At 30.3% G+C, this 23,109-nt stretch overlaps 4 protein-coding genes across 4 annotated transcripts in view; 1 reads left to right on the top strand and 3 right to left on the bottom strand.

Moving 5' to 3' along the window:
* LOC126551575 (UPF0746 protein DDB_G0281095-like) overlaps positions 1–23,109 on the top strand; it is a 327,628-nt gene that overhangs the window by 198,674 nt on the left and 105,845 nt on the right. The gene's annotated exons all lie outside the window — the stretch shown is intronic.
* LOC126551576 (zinc finger BED domain-containing protein 5-like) lies at positions 2,403–2,909 on the bottom strand. The gene has a single exon (XM_050205341.1). The coding sequence runs from the start codon at positions 2,907–2,909 to the stop codon at positions 2,403–2,405; it is 507 nt and encodes a 168-aa protein (XP_050061298.1).
* Positions 3,657–4,331, bottom strand: LOC126552628 (zinc finger BED domain-containing protein 5-like). The gene has a single exon (XM_050207338.1). It carries the CDS (start codon positions 4,329–4,331, stop codon positions 3,657–3,659), a length of 675 nt encoding a protein of 224 aa, XP_050063295.1.
* On the bottom strand, positions 19,558–20,327 carry LOC126552627 (putative nuclease HARBI1). The gene is made up of 2 exons (XM_050207337.1): positions 20,143–20,327; positions 19,558–19,784 (listed from the first exon to the last, which is right to left on the bottom strand). Exons 1-2 carry the CDS (start codon positions 20,243–20,245, stop codon positions 19,558–19,560), a joined length of 330 nt encoding a protein of 109 aa, XP_050063294.1. The 5' UTR covers positions 20,246–20,327.

Raw genomic sequence — 23,109 nt, 5'->3', positions numbered from 1 at the left:
TTTATAGCATGAATAAAGGCGATGCTGAAAGTATTTGTAATTTTATGATAAAAACGATTTTTGAGGATATTGGTCTAAACAAATCATTTATGGTTGGTCAAGGATTTGATGGTGCTAATGTTATGTCGGGAAAACATGGTGGATTACAAGCGAAACTGAATGAATTTTTAGGTGAAAAAATATATGCACCATACGTACACTGTGCAGCTTATCAATTAAATCTTGTACTGGTTCACGCTGCTGAAAATAATGCAAATGCATCTATAAAAGTTTTTTTTGCCACTTTACAAAAAATATATAATTATTTTTCAAAATCACATTCTAGATGGAAACTTTTTTTAAATCAAACAAAAATGAATAGTCATACTATGAATATGAACTCAATAGTTGTTGAAAATGAGATGGACAGTGGAATAAGTGATAATATAACTTCATCAAACAATACAAAAAAAACATTAAAAAGTTTAAGTACTACGCGATGGGCAGCTAGACTACACGCAGTGGAAGCAATGCTAAAAAATTTCAGTACAGTTATAAATTGTTTGAATATAATAAGTTCAGAACACCAGGCGTCCGGGGAGGATATTTTATCATCACAATCGTTAATAAATTTAATGGATTGGCAATTTTATTTAAACTTATTATGGTGGCATGATGTACTAACAATTATAAATGCAGCACAAATAATCTTTCAAAAAATTAATATTGATATGTTTTTAGCTTCAAAGACTATGGAATGTGCTTTGAAAAAACTAAAATTAATGCGATCAGAAAAATATTATACTGACTTAATAATTCGAGCCAAAGAAAACTGGGAAAAAATGGGTTTACTTGACAACGAATTTCCAGAAACGCGTATTCGACGGGTGAAGAGTATGGCCGGTGAAGTAGCAAGAGATATCGGACATTCCGCTAGTGAAAAACATAGATTAGGTTATTTTCAGGCTTGTGATAATATGATAAACGAGTTAGAAATTAGAACAACAAATTTTACGTCTCTTCATAAACTATTTGATTTCCTTCAACCATCTAAACTTAAAGATATTACTAATGATGAGTTAGATATACACATACAAGAAATTTAATTTCCAAGTATAAATGTTTTTAAACCGACCTAAAACTTGATATAAGAACATTTATTGATTGTTACTTTGTTGACGGTGTACAATGCCATGAGAATAACGAACATAGTGTTTACACGTACTTGAAATTTATAACCGATTTGAAATTAGAAGATAGCATAAAAGAAATGCAACTTCTATGTAGAATATTTCTTACGTTACCTATTAGTACTGCCAGTGCAGAGAGATCAATGAGCTCATTGAAAAAAATCAAAGATTACCGTAGATCAACATTGAGTGAAGACCGCCTTAATGATTATGCAATGCTTTACATAGAAAGAGATACAGCAGAATTAATAGATTTACAATCTACCATCAAAAAAAAAAGCTAAAAAAGGTTATAAAAGTGAATTATTATAAATTATAATAAATATTATGTATTATAAATAAGTGTTTTATTTTATATTTACGTTTTACAATATTATTAATTTTCGATTGTTATACGAGTTGGTATTTTGGTAACATAAATTAAATAAGTTAAAGTATTTTATTATGTATGTATTCTTGAATTAATTTTAAATATATAAATACTTCTCCCATCTCCCCCCAACCCTGTTTAACATTTTAATTTTTAAATAAGATATTATAATTAGGGAATAGGGGAGGCGTGGGCCCCAATTTTAAATGTCCGACCGGGCCTTTTTTTTTAGATCCGCCACTGTTAGTAAGGATGCTGTTTATTGTTTTTGCTGCACACTGTTTCGAACTAGTTTACCAAATAATTCGAATAGAAGTGGGTTGGTAAGTGAAGGAATTAGGGACTGGAAGCACTTGTCTGAAAAGTTATCTGAACATGAACGAACTCCTGCTCATAATCAAACAATTAAAATTTGGATGGAACTAAAAATGCGAATTTCGACTTTAAATACTATAGATAAACAACAACTGAGTCAAATTGAAAAGGAGAGAAAACATTGGTGAGATGTACTTGTAAGAATTTTAGCTGGTATTCATTACTTAGCAAAACACAACGATGCATTTAGAGCAGCTGTTCCCAAACTTTTTTTTTCACGGTGCCCTTTTAGAGGCACCAAGTTAGCCACGGTGCCCTGCTGTATATAACATGAAAGATAGAACAAAAAAAGTACTCATTGAGAACCAATTTTATTAATTTTATTAAACCTAATATAGGTACAATCTAAGCGTTCTAAGCTACACAACTAATTTAATTATAAATTAATGCATTTTTAAAAAGATAAATAAATAAAAATTATTGTTATTATGATTATAATTATTACATAAAAATATTACAAATGAAAAATATTTACAATTTAATTTTAATTAATGTGATGTATGTGGCTGCTTATTTTGGCACAGTTTTGCAATGTCAGGTTTTATTTTTGATAATTGGAGTCGGAGGTCAGGTTCAACATTGAGGCGGTTGCGGTATTTGGTTTTAGTTGCAGCGTAGGACGAAAATCCTGACTCGCATAAGTAAGTAGTGGCAAAGGGTAAAAATAGTGTTTTCGCTTTCTCGCTTAACCCTTCATAACTTTTGTCTTTCAAACTTAACCAAAATTCGGCATACGAATTGCTGTTGAAGGAAGATTTTAATGTTAAGTCAGAAGTTAAATCGATCAACCTTTCGTAATCACTTGAAGATAAGCTTGAAGGTTTCATACAAACTGAGAATGGATTCAGTACCCATTCATGGTCTTTCAACAATACTTCCCGATCTGCAGGAAAATATTGCTCAAAACAATTTTTTAGCTGTTTGAGGTGCTCAATAATCTCGTTGACAATATTAGTAAAAGCCTGCTCATCATTTTCTTCCAAAAAGGCTTTCATTATTGGAAAACATTCAAATTTGCCTTTAGTAGTACACTGTGCCCAATAATCAATAATTATCCTTTTGAATGCACTTACTTTGTGGCTGGCATCAAAAATTGTCATAGTCCTTCCTTGTAAGGAAAGGCTGAGTTCGTTCATTTTGCAAAAAATATCAGCCAAGTATGAAAATTGACAGAGCCGTGTTACATCATTCATGATTTCACCCAATGTAACGTTGTGGTCCATTAAAAATGAAAGAACTTCAGTTCGTAATTCCATTAACCGCATAAGAGCCTTGCCGCGTGACAGCCACCTGATTTCTGTATGGAAAAGTAATGTACTATGAAGACTTCCCATGTCATCACACAAAATTTTAAAAAGTCGGGATTTCAGAGGCCGTGACTTGATAAAGTTGATTATTTTTATAGCATCATCCATAACGTTTTTCAAAGAAAAAGGCATGGTTTTCATTGCCAAAGCATGTCTGTGCAGTATGCAATGACTACTGCGAATTTCTTTAGATTTTTCCTTTATTTTAGCAACTGCTCCAGCTGTTGCTCCTACCATGGCCTTCGCACCATCAGTACACACATCAATGCAATTGGTCCATGGAATCTTATTTTCGGTGAAAAAACCATCCAATAATCCGAAAATTTGGACCCCGTCGTATTTGATAAAAGTGGTCGACAAAATAAAAGGTCCTCTTCAAAAGAATGAATATTTTCGTAACGAACAAACACCAACAAAATAGCTAGACCTGCCACATCAGTTGATTCGTCCATTTGTAGAGAAAATTTTTCTGTATTTAATAATAGATACAAGTGTTTGTTCTACATTTGTAGCTAAATCTGCTATTCGTCGCGCATCAGTATTGTTCGACAAAGGAATTGTTGAAAACTGTTTGGCAAATTTTTCGTCAAGCATACAAGTTGCTATATTAATAAGACATGGTTTTATAAGCGTTTCAGCAATAGTATGAGCTTCACCTTTTTGAGCAATGCGGTAGATCACCATGTAGGAAGCTCTCAATGCATTTTCGTTGTCAGTTTGAACGTGTGTTTTTATTTTGTTTTGAACAGCCAATAGTTTAGTGCGCTTTCGTTTAAAATAGTCAGTCGTTTTACCTTCATAATCCGGATGGTTCTTTTCAAAATGACGACGCAATTTTCCGGGATACATGGAACTGTTAGGAAGAACTTTCAAACAAATAACGCACTGTGGCTGGCAATCATTAGTTTCTGAGAACCCCATCTCTAAATAACTTTCGTTGTATTTACGTTTTTTGATCGGATTTATGAAGCCATTTGCATTTGAATTATAATGATGAACTACTTGACTACCATTTTTGTCATTGATTCTGCCTTCTGCGGACTGAGTACTAAGAGATTCCTCTGTAACAGGCTTCTCATTAAAATGTCCACCTTTCAACCAACGGTCCATGTTTAAAAAAAGAGAAGAACACGTAAACGGCGTAAACAATGCGCGCACTAGATACTTAAATAACACAATTCGACTAAACGGTGTAAAGTCACGCACACTACTGAAGGTAAAGAGCTCAAGTAGTTCCAAATAACAAACTAATAAGTAATAGTTAATTGAATACATCGTCTGACATGATTAGATAATAAAGGTACAATCAGTCAACAATCAACAATTATTTGTAATAATTTATTACCCATAAAATCATATCTAGTAATAATATTATACTGATAAATACCAAACCCAGTAATTGAGCATATGGTTTTTATATACATTTTAAACTTATGAAACGTAGACCGCGGTGCCCCCAGAAAGTGCTCGCGGTGCCTCTAGGGCACCGCGGTGTACAGTTTGGGAACCGCTGATTTAGAGGATCATCTGATGTTATTTTTATACTGAACATAATGGAAAATTTCTCGGGTACATCGAAACGTTAGCAAAGTTTGATCCCGTAATAATAGAGCACGTTAAACGAATTAAATGTAAAGAAACCCACGATCATTATCTCAGTCATGATATTCAAGATCAACTTATAACATTGATTGCGAATAAAATACAAAATAAAATAGTAGCGGTCATACATAACTCAAAATATTATTCAATTATGATGTACTGTACGCCAGACATTAGTCACAAAGAGCAATTATCATTGATAATTAGGGTCGTGGATATGGATACCGATAACGAGCTAAGTGATCCAACGATTAAAGAAATGTTTATGGGGTTTATTAATATTAATTCTACGACAGGATTACAATTGACAAACGTACTATTAGAAAAACTAAAAGACAATAAAATTGAAATAAATAACTGCCGAGGCCAAGGCTATGATAATGGCGCTAATATGAAGGGTCAATATCAAGGTGTTCAAGCACGAATAAAAAATTTAAATTCCAGGGCATATTTTACCCTATGTGCAGCACACAATTTAAATTTACTACTGGGAGACTTGGCCAAAACCTCAAATAAAGCTGTTTCATTTTTTGGTGTGGTTCAGAGATTATATTGTTTGTTTTCGTCCTCTACTAGCCGATGGGACATTTTTAAAAAAATATTGTAATTTATATACTTTAAAACCACTGTCAGAAACTCGTTGAGAGTGTAGAGTAAATAGCGTAAAAGCTTTGCGCTTTCAGTTACCAAGTGTAATTAAAGCTTTGGAAGAAATGGCAAATACAACCAACGATCCAAAAACAAGAAGTGAAACCAATTCTTTAGTAGTAAATGAATAGCTATGAATTTGTGTTAAGTTTAATTGATCTGGTATGAAATTCTATCAGAAGTCAATGTTGTAAGTAAGAGCTTGCGAAGTATAAATATGCATCTGGATTTATCCACCAATTTGCTAAATGGACTACTAACATTTTTTGAACAATATCGTACTACGGGATTTGATTCTGCTAAAATAACAGCCAACACAATTTCAGAGGACTTAGATATTGAAATAGAATTTTAAAAAACCAGTAAAAGAGTCAAAAAGTCACATTTTAGTTATGAAGGACCTGACGATTTAATTGAAGATGCTGAACTTATGTGATTTTTTCTTTTAGTTGTTGACCAAGCAATTAATTCAATGAATGAACGATTTCATCAATTCAAAACATTAAATAATAATTTTGGATTTTTGTATAAAATTGAACAGTTAAAAAATATGAATAACGAAGATTTAATGATACATTCTAAAGATCTTCAAATTACCTTGTTTGACGGTGATTCTAAGGATATTGACGGAGTTGAATTATATGAAGAATTAATTATTTTGAGGAATATTATTCATGATACTAAAACGGCGTTAGAAGTGTTATCATTATTGAAAAAAATGATGGGTTCATTTCCAAATACTTGTATAGCATTAAGAATTATCTTAACAATTCCTGTAACGTCAGCCACTGCTGAAAGGAGTTTTTCAAAACTAAAAATAATAAAAAACTATTTGAGAAATACCATTTTGCAAGATAAGACGTCAAACTTAGCATTGATTTCAATTGAAAATAAAATAGCAGAGTCTCTCGATTACGACGATATTATTGAAACATTCGCTTCACAAAAATTGAGAAAAAAAACTTTTTAATATTTATATTTTTTAATGATCATTGACTATTGATTTGTTTGTATTAATTATGTATTGCAAAAAAAAATATTAATTAATCAACTTCACAATTTGTTATTTAAGTAGATTATGTTTGCTTATATCTTTTATAGTATCTACTATCTAAGGACTAATACATTTTATTTGATTTATTTTATTATGTATGTATGTATAAGAAAATTAAATTAAAAAATGTATATTATATTTTTTTAGTTTTTAAGTTTGATTTCATTGTTTGACTTTTTACATTACATAAATAAAATATAACAATTAATTACCACTATAAAATCCTTATAAATAATTTTGTATTAATACATAGCTCATAATCTCATCAATGTTTTTGGGGAATATCCTAGACGTAATTTTTATAAAAGGGCCTCGCGATATATTTCGCCCAGGGCCTCGCAAAAGCTAGCACCGGCCCTGGTTTTACCATTGATTTCACTATAGTGTATATAGTATTTGTTACTTGTTTAGTTCTGGACGTACTAATTGGTTACTAATTCAATATTATTTATCGAGGTCTAGCTCTATATGATAAAATTGTTATCGACGATAACATATCGTGGTATTTTTATTATTCGTAGTTCGTGGCTTCGTGCCGTTAGCAGTTTGCCGAAAGTCTGTTGTTAATCACAACAATTTTCGTTCATGTTAAGAACAAATCGTAAAAAATGCTCTAAAAACTAAGAAAATGCACTAAAATTGTCAAAAAATAAAATTACATTAAAATAATCAGTATCTAAAATTGTATAGTTTATACATATGGTCCAACGATTCAAAACACCAGAAAAATAGATGCCTTTGCATCAAAATCCCAGCCCTAATTATTATAATATATAAGACCATTAATTAAATTTGACTTTAAATATAAATGAATATACCTAATATATAGGTATTATAGCGTAATGAATAATAGAATATTAAATTAAGATTATTTTAATTTTTTGCCAATAAATGTTTGAATTAAAATAAATCACTATTATACTTAGCATAATTTTTTAAAAGTACCTTCATTTAATCGACATGGTTCTGTAGGAAGTGGAATATTGGCAATATTAATATCGTTATTAGTAGACATTTCGAATAAAACTTTAGTTTGTTCTAAAACTTCTCCATGTCTACATTGGACATCTTCAGTATCTTCTCCTTGTAAATTGGATATAATAGAATTTAGTTCCTCGAAAATACGTCTCCTTTTAGTAGTTCTACTTAAATTACTCATTTTTAAACTACTGGCTTAACAGGAATAATAGTAGTCAGTTTAAATAAATAAATAAAATATATGGATGTTTAGAACTTCGTGCTTAACAATGTAAAAAACGAATTGAGTGAAAATAACGATATAAATTAAACATCCCACTAATATTGGTCAGCTACTCCTGTTGTAACGTGTCCGCTTCAGCACTCGAAATAGAATTAGATGTATAATAAAGATACACAATTGTTTGTATTATTCAAAGTATTTATTTATTAAAACATAACAAACGTCTGTACTGGATTTAGAAGTACATACTCTCGTCGTCTCTCGTATTCGACTCCTCGAGTTTGTCTATCACCTTACTATTTATGCTATGCGGAGTCACCTTATTATGATGACGTCCGTACGATCTCAAGGTGTACTCTATTTCTAGTCATCACCTTTGACCTGCGCACACGCTTTCTTATAATATGGACTTTTAGCAAAGTCAACGAATGTCAGTACATACATACTTATACATATTATTTATATACTAATAATAAGGATTATTACATTCCTCCATCCCTAGAATGAAATTATATTTTGATACAATAAGAACTTAAATACTATGCCTTAATTCTAAAACAATTATAATTTCATACAATATTTTTTTTTTTTTATATATCAGTTACTCTGATTGCGTCAAAATGTACAGGGTTATAATCGCGTAATGCTTCCGTAGGTGGTGTTGAAACAATAAAATATTTTTTTAACATGCTACAAACAATTAAGATTATAAACAAAATTACAATGCTATAAAACATATAGTTATAATTTGTGTGTACCTCGTGTACAGATTGTTTTGTAATTTGATAATCAATATCTTTATTTATGTCATCCAAAGAACTAGATATAGAATTCAAATCGTGTAGTTTTTCAATTTTTCCCATATTTTTAAATGATGGTATACTAAACGTAGCATCCTGCTTTAACTTTAGATCAACCGTAATTATTTTTGTTTCCGGTATTATATCTACTAATTGCGAATTTATTTAAATTATAATAATAATAATAATAATAATTAAAATATTTAAATTACTTCTTTATTTGCTCCGTGTTTTAACATAAGTATTGACCTATTTTTAATATCGCCTATCGTTTTTATTGTCGGCGAGGACGATGAACCTTCACTATTTTTCGATTTTTGTTCGTTATTGTACTTAAGTTTACGGCAATCCTTAACTATGTGACCCGGTTTTTTACAATAATTACATAAAATTGGTGAATATGAAGTACTACTACTACCGTATTCTTTTTTTACTATCAACTCGTTTTTCGCGCTGTAGTTCGTATTACTCTTAGGTTTTTTACATTCCCTACTTAGATGACCGTAACCTTCGCAATTAAAACACTTAGGTTTTAAAAAAGTAGAAGTGTTAGGTTTGTCAAATTTTGGCTTTAAATTTTCTAACGCCTGTTCTTCTTTTAACGCTGCCTTAATCATTTCTTCAAGACTACCTAATTTCATTGCCCTCAATACTGTTCTAATTTGAAAATAAAGTCCGTCTACAAAAATATTTTGCGCTTGCGTTGTCAATACCTTAGAAATAGTTTTACTTTCAGTAGTAGATTTATCCTTTGTCATTTCGTTAATTAATCTATATAGAGCTAATTCTACCCTACCTGCATAGTCTTGGACTTTTTCGAATTTAGCCTGCGTAATTGAATTAAATTGTTTTGATAAATATGTCTCCGAAAAATTGTTCCCAAAATTCGCTCTAAAGACTGTTATCAAATCTTTATAATTTGCTATTGTTTTATGTTGCGTAATACATAACGCTTTGCCGGATAAATTGCATAGTAACGCTTCTAACACGTCATTAACAATTGCATCATCAATATGTTTAAAAACGAACTCGCATTTTTTTTCGAAAAGATTTAAATCTTGGGATGGTAATCCTGCAAAGTCTGGCAGCATCCTAATCGCGCTATCAAAACTTAACTTGCTCATTTTAATAAGTTCTATTTGTTCCGTTAAAACTCCTAAGTGTGCTAGGTAATTATTTCTTTGTTCACCTGCTTCTACCCTACTAGCTAAATTGAAAAACCACTCTAATTCTGTATCTATTTCTGACATAAATAAAATATTATATTACCATAAAAATTGCATGTTAAATTCTTTGACTCGATTAATGATTGAATTGGTGTAGATGTTGATTGCAGTTGAATTTTTGATTGAAGTTGAATTGATTTTCTGATTGTAGTCAAATTGTTGATTTCGTTGAATTCAGATTTAGAAAGACGTTGTTTTGTTCTAATTCAATTTGTAGCTTAAAACATTCGACACACCGCTGCCACCAAAATGTTGTAACGTGTCCGCTTTAGCACTCGAAATAGAATTAGATGTATAATAAAGATACACAATTGTTTGTATTATTCAAAGTATTTATTTATTAAAACATAACAAACGTCTGTACTGGATTTAGAAGTACATACTCTCGTCGTCTCTCGTATTCGACTCCTCGAGTTTGTCTATCACCTTACTATTTATGCTATGCGGAGTCACCTTATTATGATGACGTCCGTACGATCTCAAGGTGTACTCTATTTCTAGTCATCACCTTTGACCTGCGCACACGCTTTCTTATAATATGGACTTTTAGCAAAGTCAACGAATGTCAGTACATACATACTTATACATATTATTTATATACTAATAGTAAAGATTATTACACTCCCCCTATTATAAGAATCTACACGTTTAATATGTTCAAAATGGCCGCAGACTTCAACTTTTTTTTTTATTAAATATTAAAATGTTTCAGCATATTACATGCTATTGCGTATGCGTAAGAACACAAGTTTTCTTACGTTCTACTTAGACTTCTAAAAATATTTAAAAATTAAATAAATATTTATGTATACTACAGAATGCGTAGTAAATTTTGAAGTAAAATTTTACTTCGATATTCAATACAATATGTCAATTTTATATTTACATTGTCCGTGTAAATACGCAATAATAACATGTAGAACGAAAAACCGGGCTATAGTTTAATCCGTGTATTGTGTACATTTGTGTTATAATAAATAACATTATTGTTATCGTTTTATTGATGGGCGATTCGCGATTATCATAGATATTAAATAAAGGATAGGCCATCGCTATATTAATCGTATAGAGGGTAGTGTGCCGGAATGGGGAAGAGAGAAAGACAGATTTTATTAATGCCTCTCACTCTAGCAGAGGTCTTATCATAAATTATATTTGTGATTATTATCATTGATGGATGTATAGATAATTAATAGATATTGGAATTTATAAATTATTAAAATATTATTATTATAAAATGTAATATGTTTATTGTATAATAATATAAATAATTTTTAAATAATTAATCCTAATTCTGTTAAGACCTCTATAACCTCAAAATTATTTCTAATTCATGCCCGTATGATAAGCACAAATGGCCTATCCATTCTTTAATATCTATGGCGATTATGAAGTAGATTATGATACTGATTATGATACTAATGATTACTTAGATGTTAATATTACTGATATCTTTATTATGTTATTGTGGGTAATTCCCAAATGATATCACAAGAATACTGAACGTCGCTCGTCGCCGCGTCGGTTCTATGTTCCATCGTTCTATGTGACTATACAACGAAAACAATAGGCGTGTTTTGGCGGAGTAACCATCAGTAAACTGTTAACTGATATCGTTTTCGCGAGTACGGTTACTGTAACACGGTTATTGTTTTTCTAATCACGTTTAGTGATTTTACTAACTGTCAATTAAGACTCGGTAACAGAGTTTACTGTGATGCGGTTACACCTCTTATCTATTATTTTTTTTTCTTTTGATTATATTAATTTTTTTATACGCCCCGTTTTACGCAAACGACGGTTGACGCACCACTTTAAAAGTTTAAAACCTTTTATCTACCTACTCTTTTTATTTAATTATAAGCTTAACTCTTTCTTTTCTTCGACGACATCCTTAATCCTTTTTGTAAACATGGCTTTGCAGTTTATTAGATTTATTTTAAATAGAGAGCAGGCCATTTTTAATGATGAACCCAACTGCACACCACAAGTAATGTGTGAAGTGCTAACCGAAGGTAAGTTAGGACATTACATTAAACAATTTATATATTTTAAACATACTAATATTATTTTGTTTTCCTCTTTACACTGCATATGCCATATCCCTCCTACCTACTTTGTATTTTTTCTTATTCAAAACTGAGTTACAATTATTTTCCTATTATATATTATATTCCTAAGTATAATTGAGGCGTTGACATGGAAAAGGTACTAAGTCATAAAAACCAAATTTTACAGGAGAGGGAAAAAACTGATTTTAGCATGTTGTAAACCTTTTTTTATTAGAAAAAAAACTTTTTTAACACAAATTTCTCACTTAAATACTTATAACTTAATTTTAATTAAAAATGAAAATATAATAATTGATATTTATAAATAATATGTGTATTAATATTCTTTATTTATTATTTTTTATTTACAAACATCTCGATAGAATGTATGATATTTTTCGTCCAAAAAATCTAGCATTGCAAGAAGGTCTTTTTTCTTTGGTTCGCTTATGGCTGTTTCCTTTTTTGATACACTCAAGGCCTGGATCCTTTCGACTGACTTAAATGAGTGTCTCTTTTTGAATATATTGTGTAATTTCCAAGGTTCAAGTGTATTGAATGTCTGCCGAGTTTTTATCATAGGAAAGTCATCTCGCGAAATTCTTATCGAACTTAAATTGCTAATTTTAATAGGTGCTGTATTTAAAAATGTATCAGATTCTTTGGCAAAGTCATAGAAATCATTTGAGGTCATCATAACTACATTAAATGGTTGAAAATGTTTAGCATCTCTTACCATTGATGCAACTTCTTCAGGAACCATTGTTGAGCACACTTTTTTCCTCTTCTCGATAATCCCGAAATCTCGGTCACATGGCATATATGAATGCCCAGACACTAAAAATTTAAGGTCAATGGTATCAAAATATTTTTTGGCAACAGCATATATTAACACCATAAGTATCATCCGATTTTTATTTTGACCAGTGCAGTTATCGCACCAAATCTGCAATTTTTTTTTGTTGTCATACCAGATGTGATAGCATTAAGCAAGCATGAAGCAATCTCATTCCCACCACGACCAGCTTACCCTCATGCCACATGCACATTATACTTTTCCCCGTATCCCCAATGTGAATACATAAGTTATAGTTCGACAGCTGACGGCTATAAAACATGTTAGAATGAGTGAGTGTTGGAGTAAATATTACTTGTTGCATATCCATGCTTACAGTACACGTTTAGCTTGAGGGCATTTGGGATTTAGTATTATCATCGTTTAAAAGTTGAGTGGCTTTCTCAGCTTTTCTTAAATGCAATTCTTTCTCTGCTATAATTTTGAATTTATTGATACTTTCCTCGAAATTTATTTTATTTGTAAGACGGTCGCAAATAGCGCAAGTGTCAGCTCGAGGGCGATGGAATGAAAGCTCTGGAAATGATTTTTTAAAAACTCTACGATAAAAACGTTGGTTAATATTAGTATCAGGGTGTGCTATTTTAAATGCGCGATATAATCTATGAATATTTAGATCTGGACTCAAGAATAACTTGCTGGTTTTGCGACGAGAATAGTGACTCTCTTCAGTTGGGAATGAACTGACGTGAGCCTTGATTAGTTCTACATCCTGAAGCGTGTATTTTGTTTTATGAATATGAGATTTTGGATTTTTTCCTCTTGAATTTTTGTATATCATGTCTCCCCCTTTTTTTTTCAATTAAAGTTTTAACACGCCTAATCGATAAGCCCATAATGTCCCTAAAAGATTTGTTGCATACTTGAACATGACCCTCGTTGGACTTTGGTAAACAATATGTGACGGATACCTGTCTTTTTCTCGAAACCACGTCTTCTTTACGTGGTCTCCTCTTTTTAACAGCTGTAATGTTTATTAGACCATAAAGAAAATTACCTTGATTATCAGGTGTTTGCTTTCAAAATGCAGAGTGAAGCTTTCGTACCTCTACCTCAGTAAATCTACGGCAATGGTATTTGCATTTACAAGCAGCCTATATAATAAGTAGTGTAAATAAGCATGTAAGTAAGCATGTAAATAAGCATATAAGTACCTACAAAGTTTTAGATATAATAGTTTTAATATATTAATCATACATAAAAAATAACTTACCATTTTGAATGGAACAGTTTTTGTAGACATTGTAGTACATCAATTTTATCCACGCATATAAAATATATTAATATTATTAAAGTCAAAATGATTAATAATTATTAATTAATCAATTTTAAATTGATTTGTGATTGATGATATTAGACAATATTTGATAACAGTGTTCGTATCAATAAAAACAATATCATACATCGATAAACACGTGAGATGACTTAGTACCATTTCAAAGCCAAACCACGATGACTCACAACCAGTGCCATCTTGTGTTCAACGTAGTTACTAATATTTAAAGAAATTTGAGTTAGTTCTTTTTCCAGGCCATTGGCATATGTATTTAGTACCTTTTCAACGAAAAAACGAAAAATTGATTTTTTTTGACTTAGTACTTTTTCCAAGTCAACGCCTTAATTTTCCTATATAATATTTCCCTAATTTTATTTTACCTGTCTTAAACTCTTCCGATAGCACTATGTCTGTTAATATATTTCTAATTTTTTTTTTCCTATGATATACTTTCCTGATTACACTATTCCTGTTTAATATTTTCCCCAACAATACTTTCCTATGATAAAAATATTCCTAGTAAATATTTTCCTAGATTGTTGTTCTTCAGCGATAATTTCCCGTGTTGTGTGTGCCCAAATTTTAATAATAGTGTAGTCCGGACATGATAAGAAGAAGAAAATAGTGTAGTAATTATAGGTACACCAAAATCAAGAGAAACTTGAAATTTAAAACCATTATATAAATATTAATTATATTATTAGGAATGTGATTTTGATGCAAAGGCATTTTTTTCCTGGTGTTTTAAATGCTGGTTCGTAAGTATAAAATGTGTTTTGGGTGATACTAAATTTTTTTTTTTTTTGCATTTTTTGACAATTTTAGCGCATTCTCTTAATTCCCTTAGTTTTTAGAGCATTTTTCACAATATCTTTCTTAAAATCAATGAAAAATGTTGAGATTAACAACAGACTTTTGATAAACTGCTGATGGTAAGAATTGTAAATTATACAGCACAACAAGTTATCGTCGATAACAATTTTATTAAAGTCCTCTCTGCTCAAATTTTATTACATCATACATACATAAAAATTGAAAAAAAATACACTACCGTAGAATCATTTAAAATATTTTTTGAACATTTTCAAGTTCTTTATATTATGAGTTTAAAACATTCTTATTTAAATTTTTATTTTTCTTGGTTTGAAATCTTCATAAAATTAAATAAAAATTGACACAAGGTGTCACAGTACATAATTTTTACAAATTATACTTATTTAAAGTTTTTTTTGTCATCATTCTTATCAAATAACAAAACTTAAGTATTTTATAAAATTACAAAGTAAAATTATATTAATCTATCAATGCAAGGTAGGTACCCAATACCCAATCCTTATTTTATTATATTCCGAAATCCTATCGTTGTTCCTTCCATGTTGTACTTAATAGAAGGTCAAAAAGAGGTGGAATTTATTGATGTCGACAGTCTGGAGTCATGTGGTATTGCTATACCAAGTGTGGCTACACCAAAACTCGACCTGATTGAAGCTGTTGACGGACCAAGTTTAAGTGATAATGATGCAATTCGTATAAGTATTTAATGTTAAATTGTACTGGTCACTTAAAAAAATTTAATAATTATTTCAAATAAATTCAATTGAAGATTCTGAGGTAGGAAGTGAGGCATCTACTAAAGAATGTAATACTTCAAATGAAAATGGTAATTATAATATTTATTTAATCTAAAACGAATTGAATATCCAAAATAGTATTTATTATTGTTTATTTACTTTAAAATTAAAACCAGAACAACAATTAAAGATAATTATTCTCTTATATTATACAGGGTGATTATTCTATTAAACAACACTATTATTAGTTAAAGAAAGTGACGTTTGATAAAAGAATCACCCTATATAGAAAAAAATAGTTCTGTCATGAGACAGAAAAATATTTGAAGTCCGCTCCATAGGTTGTTGGGCTAAAACAAAGGAACTGGAAGTAGAAAAAGATTCCTATTGAACTAAAAAGTAAAAAATAAACAATAAAGTTAACATATTCTTATATTCTATTACTCAGGGATTCTATTTTTGAATTTTTAATTAGTTTAAAAATTACACTAACATAGCCTAGTACATTAAAAAATGTTCTAACTGCCCAGTTTTAAATTAAATTATTAGAGTAAAAACATAACTCACATATCTTGGATTTTAGTTAAAAGATTGCTGTTTCATATTACCATTGAATATTTAAAAGACTATTATAATAAAATTATTTAATTTTGTTGTTAATTATTTGCAAAATAAAAAAAAAAATAAAATAAAATTTTCAGTTAGTATACTACAATGTCTAATTTATTAGTTGATTAGTGTAAACTCAAAAATAGACTCTCAGAATGTAAATGCAAAGCATCTTTACATTTTTTACCTTTTTTTTCGAATATTTGCAAATAGAACTTATACATGGACAAGTAAACGACCAACACCACGGGACAATGAAGCCACAGAGGTATTCATCCAAATTGTTATAAGCGATGATGTACAAAAGAAATTGATTAACAAGAAGATGCCCAAAATCAAAGTGTGGCAAATGGTGTATCAAAAAATGAAGGAAAATAGTTATATTATATCGAATGAGATAAAAGATGTTGGCAATAAATGTTTCCAAAAATGGAGAAATTTGGAGAAATCTTATCAAAATCATAAACAACGATCTTATAAGACAGGCAATGGATTCATGAAAGCCCCAGCACATTATGACATCTTACACTGTTTTATGGAGAGTAAACATAAAATAAATCCTCCATCAATTATTGATACATTGTCCATCAATAATAAAAAAAAAAAAATACTTCTAGTTCCATCTCCACCGTTGCATCACTTTCACCTCTCAATACGTCAAGATCTACCAATACTTCAGAATCTCTTAACACTTCAGGATTACCTACAGCCTCAGCTTCAGCATTATTTTCAGATCTATCTGATGATGAGGAACCATCCTGCATGACTATGCCATCAACATCAAAAATATCGCCACCTTCCATTCTACATCACCTCAAAAATACCCTTAAGCCTGCCAACAAAACTTCAATAATTCTGGACACCTTAAATAGACAGCACATGGAATCGATGGAATTACAAAAACAACAACATGCAGAATTTATTAAAATTTTAGATGAGCAAACTAAACTACGTTCTCAAATGGTTGGGTTTTTTGAGACCATCACTAAAAGTCTGTGTAAAGAAAATATCGAGACAGCTCAGACTCTGATTAGTTAAATTAATATAAATTGAAACATAAAATTAAAATTAAATAAAAATAAATAAATTAAATTAAATTAATAATTAATAACTAAAATTACTTTAGAGTATCAACTATTATTTTATTTTTAAAATATTAAATTAAGATTAATATGACTTATATCATAAATTAGTATATATTATTTAATTAGATTTTTTTTTGTTTTAAATTATTCATTCTTATTCTGTTATATTTATTTTATCTTATAAATTAAAAAAAAATAATAAATAAATAATAACAAAGAATTTCTTAAGAGTTAGTTTTTTATTTTGATAAAAAATGTTTAAAATATTATTATATTAAATTAATATGTTATGCTTACTAAAGTATGATTAATATTATTCATAAAAACTAGTATACATTATTTAGATAATAAGATTTTTTTTTGTTTTAAATTATTCAATATTAAATTAAATAATTAAATATTTAAATATTAAAAATAAAATTATTAAATTTGATTGTTAAATTATTGAATTGTTGTATTTATTTTATATTATAAACTAAAAAATTTAAATTTTAGTAAGTTGTTTGAAAAAAATAATAAATTATATAAAAATATTTTAAAAGTAATAATATTTAACAGTTCTTCTTAAAAAATTTATATTTGAGGTACTAATATGTTGTAACAGTACACACTGAATAACAATGTGTCTGTTTTTGTTTATATATGAACACGTTCCTTTTTATTTTAATATAACTTGTTTATTTATTCGGTTCATAAATAATTAAAATTACAATGTCAATATATACATGATATTAGTAGTATGGCTATTAATACATTTCTGTGAAAATGAACGAAGGTATTGTGATTAGGCCCGCTCAAATAAGTGGCGTCTAATCACAGTACCCGTTCGGGTCAAGCGAGGCCTATGCAGGCGCGCATGGGGAAATATATTATTTATACTTGTCCTAGAGATGATAATTTTGGTTCCTTCCAACTTAATTCATTCGATGTGTCCGCCTGAAATGAAACGTTGACGTTTTTTCGGATCGCCGAATTATGTCTCCACTTTACGTCCCTATTTGTGGTGCATCGAGTATCCGCGTCGAAGTTCAGACTCACGTCTTTCCCGACGGATATAACGAGAGGTTACCACTAGCTCCGTGTGCAGAGACAAATCGGCAACCCGCAATATCCTGGAGTCGTTATTCGATACGAACAGTTTGTGGCGATGCTCGGTGTGAGTTGCGCACGGGTTCGTACCGGTCGACTATGGCTGACCGCGTCGGCGTCTGTCGTCGTTGTTTTGACGTTGCGTCGATGCGTGATATGGAATGCGCACGGGATTACGTTGATCGCTCGATGTCGCAATCCGTGATCGTCAGGTAGCTCGTCGTTTTCCTTCCGTACGATCAGAATGTGGCGATGCTCACTGGGAGTTGCGCACGGGATCGTATCGGTCGGTTACGGCTGATCGCGCCGGTATCCGTTTCCGTTGTTTGGGTCTGGAGGCGATGCGCGACGTGAGATGCGCACAGGATCTCGGCGGGTGTCGTTCAATGGTCGTTCCTCTTGAGCTTCGTGGTACGTCGTCGTTCTTCGCGGATAATCGCCTTCGGTGGGTCTCCAGGTCTCCGGTCTTCGTTATTTGACAATATAATATTGAAGACGTAAAGTGGAAATGAGACTGACTCGTCCGCCGACTCTCACCGGTATATATACGTCTCCGTACCGACTAGTAAACACAACGATTAATCGCGGATTGTTGTGTTTGTTTTGCAACGCGTTGGTTATATCTCTGGTGTTTTTTGATCTATAGTAATGAGGAGAGTATTGTTGTTTACATCTTGACTTCCCCTATCCGTTGATATACGTTTGATGTCTATATAATGTACAGAAGACTTTGGATTTAACCTTTAAGTTCTAAATGTGGTGTTGTGCGTGCGTTCTGTGTCGCGATTGGTTGTCGTAGTTATGCGTTCATTGTTGGCTCTGTGAAGAGCCTATTTCCAAAATATATTGTTAAAGAGTAAAGACATTGTACCGTTTCAATGTCTAATAACTCATCTCTTTTAGAATTCCCTTGTTGCCTTTCAGTAATGTTTTCCCTGTTTACTGCTTGATATTTGTCAAATTTATGATAATCGCTGATAAATTCATTTAGGGTATCATTATTTATTAAACAGAAATTGTGTAAGAAGCAGCAAGTTAGTATGACATTGGAAGCATTTTCAATATTAGTTTTATTTAAATATAACAGCCTTCTCCAGCGCCCTTTCAACAACCCAAACGCACATTCAATAGATACCCTTGTTTTAGAGTGAAAGTAATTAATTTTTTTTTTACGCTGAGTTAAATTCCCATACTCTTTATATGTTGTTATCAACCAGTTACGATTAGGATATGCTGTATCCTTACAAATGATACTTAAATGATACTTATTATAAAATAATGAATGCGGTCCTTTTGTACAGTTCAGAATTCACCAATACTCGTGCATCGTGAACACGACCCGGGAATCCAACTGAGATATTGGTGAACAGTTTTCCTTCCGTACAAATAGCTTGTAAAATGATGCTCTTTCCTAACTTACGGTTAGTGTAGCTATCTGCTTGCTTTATTGGTGCTTTGACATTAATATGGCAGCCATCAATGGCCCCAATCACACCTATTTAGTTTAATACAGTAAGATAACATTTAAGAGGATGTTACACCTGTATGTGTTGTCTCCATCTTATAAGTGCGTAACATAACAAATTTTACACTCAGTTGATCACGTTTAGCTCTGTTAGTTTAAAACTGAGAGTGAATTGACCTGTTATAAAAATTAAAGATAATACTATTATCTCATAGGCTTTTTTTATATTTTAATTTTAAAGTGAGTCACTTATGAGAATTTTAAAATTGTAAATTAACATGATCTGCTGAGTGTAAAATTTGCCATTTTATGCACTTGTAAGACGGAGACAACACATATGTGTGTAACATCTTCTTAAGTTTCTTAAAAAGATCATTTTTTTTATTACCTGGGAATCCAGCTTTAGACTTGAAACTTTCTTCAATTACCAAACATTCATCTTTACTTGGCCATCGAATAAATTTGTCTACGTTTATAATTATGACATTCATAAAATCATTTAAAATACTATAAACCGATGATTTAGCAACATCAAAATGATCACTTATAGCTTACATTGAACCTTCCTTTCCAAAATACTGTAGTAAACCGAAGTTTTTAGTATAAAAACGTAGTTCTAAAGTCCAGTGGCCTAGAACTATATCACGCCACCGAGTCGGATCACTGATGCCGTTGCCTGATTAGATTAAACACATCACGCCTCTTCATAGACGTAGATCATCCTATTCTCCATCACGGCATGTTCCATATAAATATGAGTCCTCATCATAGATTTAATTAAAGTTAGTTAAGAGTCAGACTTAGTCAGTGTTGTCACTTGCTCTCCGGTAGTTAAGTACTTGTGCTTACGCTAACGAAAGCCTTTTCATTTATTGTTTTAACAAGTTAATAAACGTATCAATTATCTTATTAATCTATTGTTAACTTTTATTCTTCATCTCTCCAATCTATGACGGAACGTGCATTTGTCGTAAAAGAAGCGTGCAGCAACCATCACTGGTTACTACAGTACCAAAGACAAATAAGTAATTTTTTTTTTAAACAAATAGGAACATTTCCACCAGTATAATTTTCATTTGATATATCTGGCGAAACTTGATTTAAAAAACGTAATAAAGTGTAAAACGTATCTTGCGTCATCCGATAATTTACATGAAAATCAAATGCACTATACTTGGTAATCCAAACTTCAACCTCTGTACTCGGACGAAAATGCTTTTCACGAATATCGCTACATAAAGTTCGCAAATGGTTCAGACTTGTAGACTTTTTTTTCATCATAAACATCATGTTGTTAAACAACATGTCGTCAGATTCCATCATGTCATTCATCATCATAACCAAAAGATTTAATTTAGTTTGCTTAGAACTCATTTTCACTTTTAAATAATTATAAAAAGGTAATAAATTTAAGAGTTTAAGATCAATTCAATAAATGAATAAAATTAAATTAAAGTAATAACTAATACTCACACATCTATTATCATTTATCCATATACGTATTTGTTATCACTATCCAAACAAATCACATAAAGTTCAGTAAACGTGTATTCTAATTACCTTTAATAACCATAAACGTTTTCACTAAACAGTTTAATACGCCAAAACACGCCTAATATTCAGTAATGAACATTGACCATTCGCCACTTTTCCTTTGCCAAAAAAAAATAAAAGTAAAAACTCGTTTACGCGACAGGAAGTTTCGTTCCCGAAAAATTGTCACTTAACCATCAAAGTTTTAATATTAAATCATCATCCGTTATAATAACAGTTATTTTTCCGTGACTGTGCGTTTGTATGCCGTATTTTTATTTTTTTTTTGGCTCATTTCTATACTAGTGTTCACCGTAAGCTTCACTACTACAGGTTAGTAATAATTATAATACCATCTATTTATTATATATATTTTCCGCGATTTTCAGTAAATAAAATTTATCATAAAATTATACATGTTCAATATTCTGATATAGTGATATTCATCATTTATATGCACCTGCAGTTGCAGTACCTATATACAATAATTAAATTTTATTTTTACAGAATATATAAAAAATGTGGTCAATCGTACATTTCTCGACAGATAATACTGTGGAGGTAGTCCCTTCACATTGGATGAAGAAGGATGGCCTGCAATGTGCTTGACCCAAAACAACCAAAAAAAGTTATTTACTTAAAGCAGTTATCAATAAAATTAAACCTAATAAAACAGATTTAAATTATTTTAATGCACGGTGTCTGGCTAGATATATTGTTAAGAAATTTAGAACTATTGCAATTTTATTATTTTATTATACTAACATTTTAATGTTTGAAATTGTTGTTATCTCTTTTATTTTCCTTAAGATGTAACACAATGAGAGTTTATTGTATATAAGTTATGCTAAAATTGTATTATTATATCTGTTCTCTATATATCTATGTGTAGACTTCAAAGTATATTTATGAATTGGTAAGAAGTACAAATATGCAGGTTCTTGGGCAAAATTTATTGAAGTACCTAGTGAATAGGTACTTTACATATCATAATAAATAAATAATGATAAAATATTAGTTTTAATTGATTTTTATTTTTATATGATAGATCGAGAACTATCTGATGATGATGATGATATGCCAAGTTTTATTTCAGGTAAAATTATATAATATAATGATTTGAATTAATTTATAATAATATATATGTGTAGCTTATATCTAATTTATTCTAACTATTAGAAATAGAACATATTACTAGTCAATCAAATCTGTGTAAAAAAAAGAAAATTTGTCCTGAAAATAATAACCAGATTAAATGTTTTAATGGTTGGTCACCACTTAAAATGTATACTAATGATGATGTCGGAGAAGATTTGTTAGGTATAAGACATAGTTTTAAAATACCTAAAATTGTTTTCTTCATATATTTTTTTCAATACTTTAAAAGAGCCTATGCAACAACAATTAGTTTTTAATACATTTTCACAGATGACAATCTTAATATTTGTCCTGAAAAAGAAACTTTAATTGAAATTATTGAAAACCCTTCAACTCCATTGGAAGTTGCCAGTGAACATTCACAATCTTTTTCTGCGGGTGATTTTAATGTTTCATTACTTTAAATTTTTTACTCAATACCTATATTATTATTTCCCTAATTTAAATATATATATATTTTTTTTTTTTGTTATTAACATCAGCAAAAAAAGAATCACCTTTATATGAAAAATCAAAAAGCATATTTTAAGTAATGAATCAACGTCATCTTTATCACATGGTAGTATAATAATAGTACAGTAAAAGCATAGTATTTATCTTTTTTATTTTTAATATATTATTATATCTTCCAATATCTATTTCCAAAGGTGCAAAAAGAAGTTTA

This window comes from Aphis gossypii, chromosome X, assembly GCF_020184175.1.
Source record: "Aphis gossypii isolate Hap1 chromosome X, ASM2018417v2, whole genome shotgun sequence".
Taxonomy (NCBI): Eukaryota; Metazoa; Arthropoda; class Insecta; order Hemiptera; family Aphididae; genus Aphis; species Aphis gossypii.
Note: the sequence above shows the minus strand (reverse complement) of the source record. Positions and strands in the feature narration are given on the sequence as shown.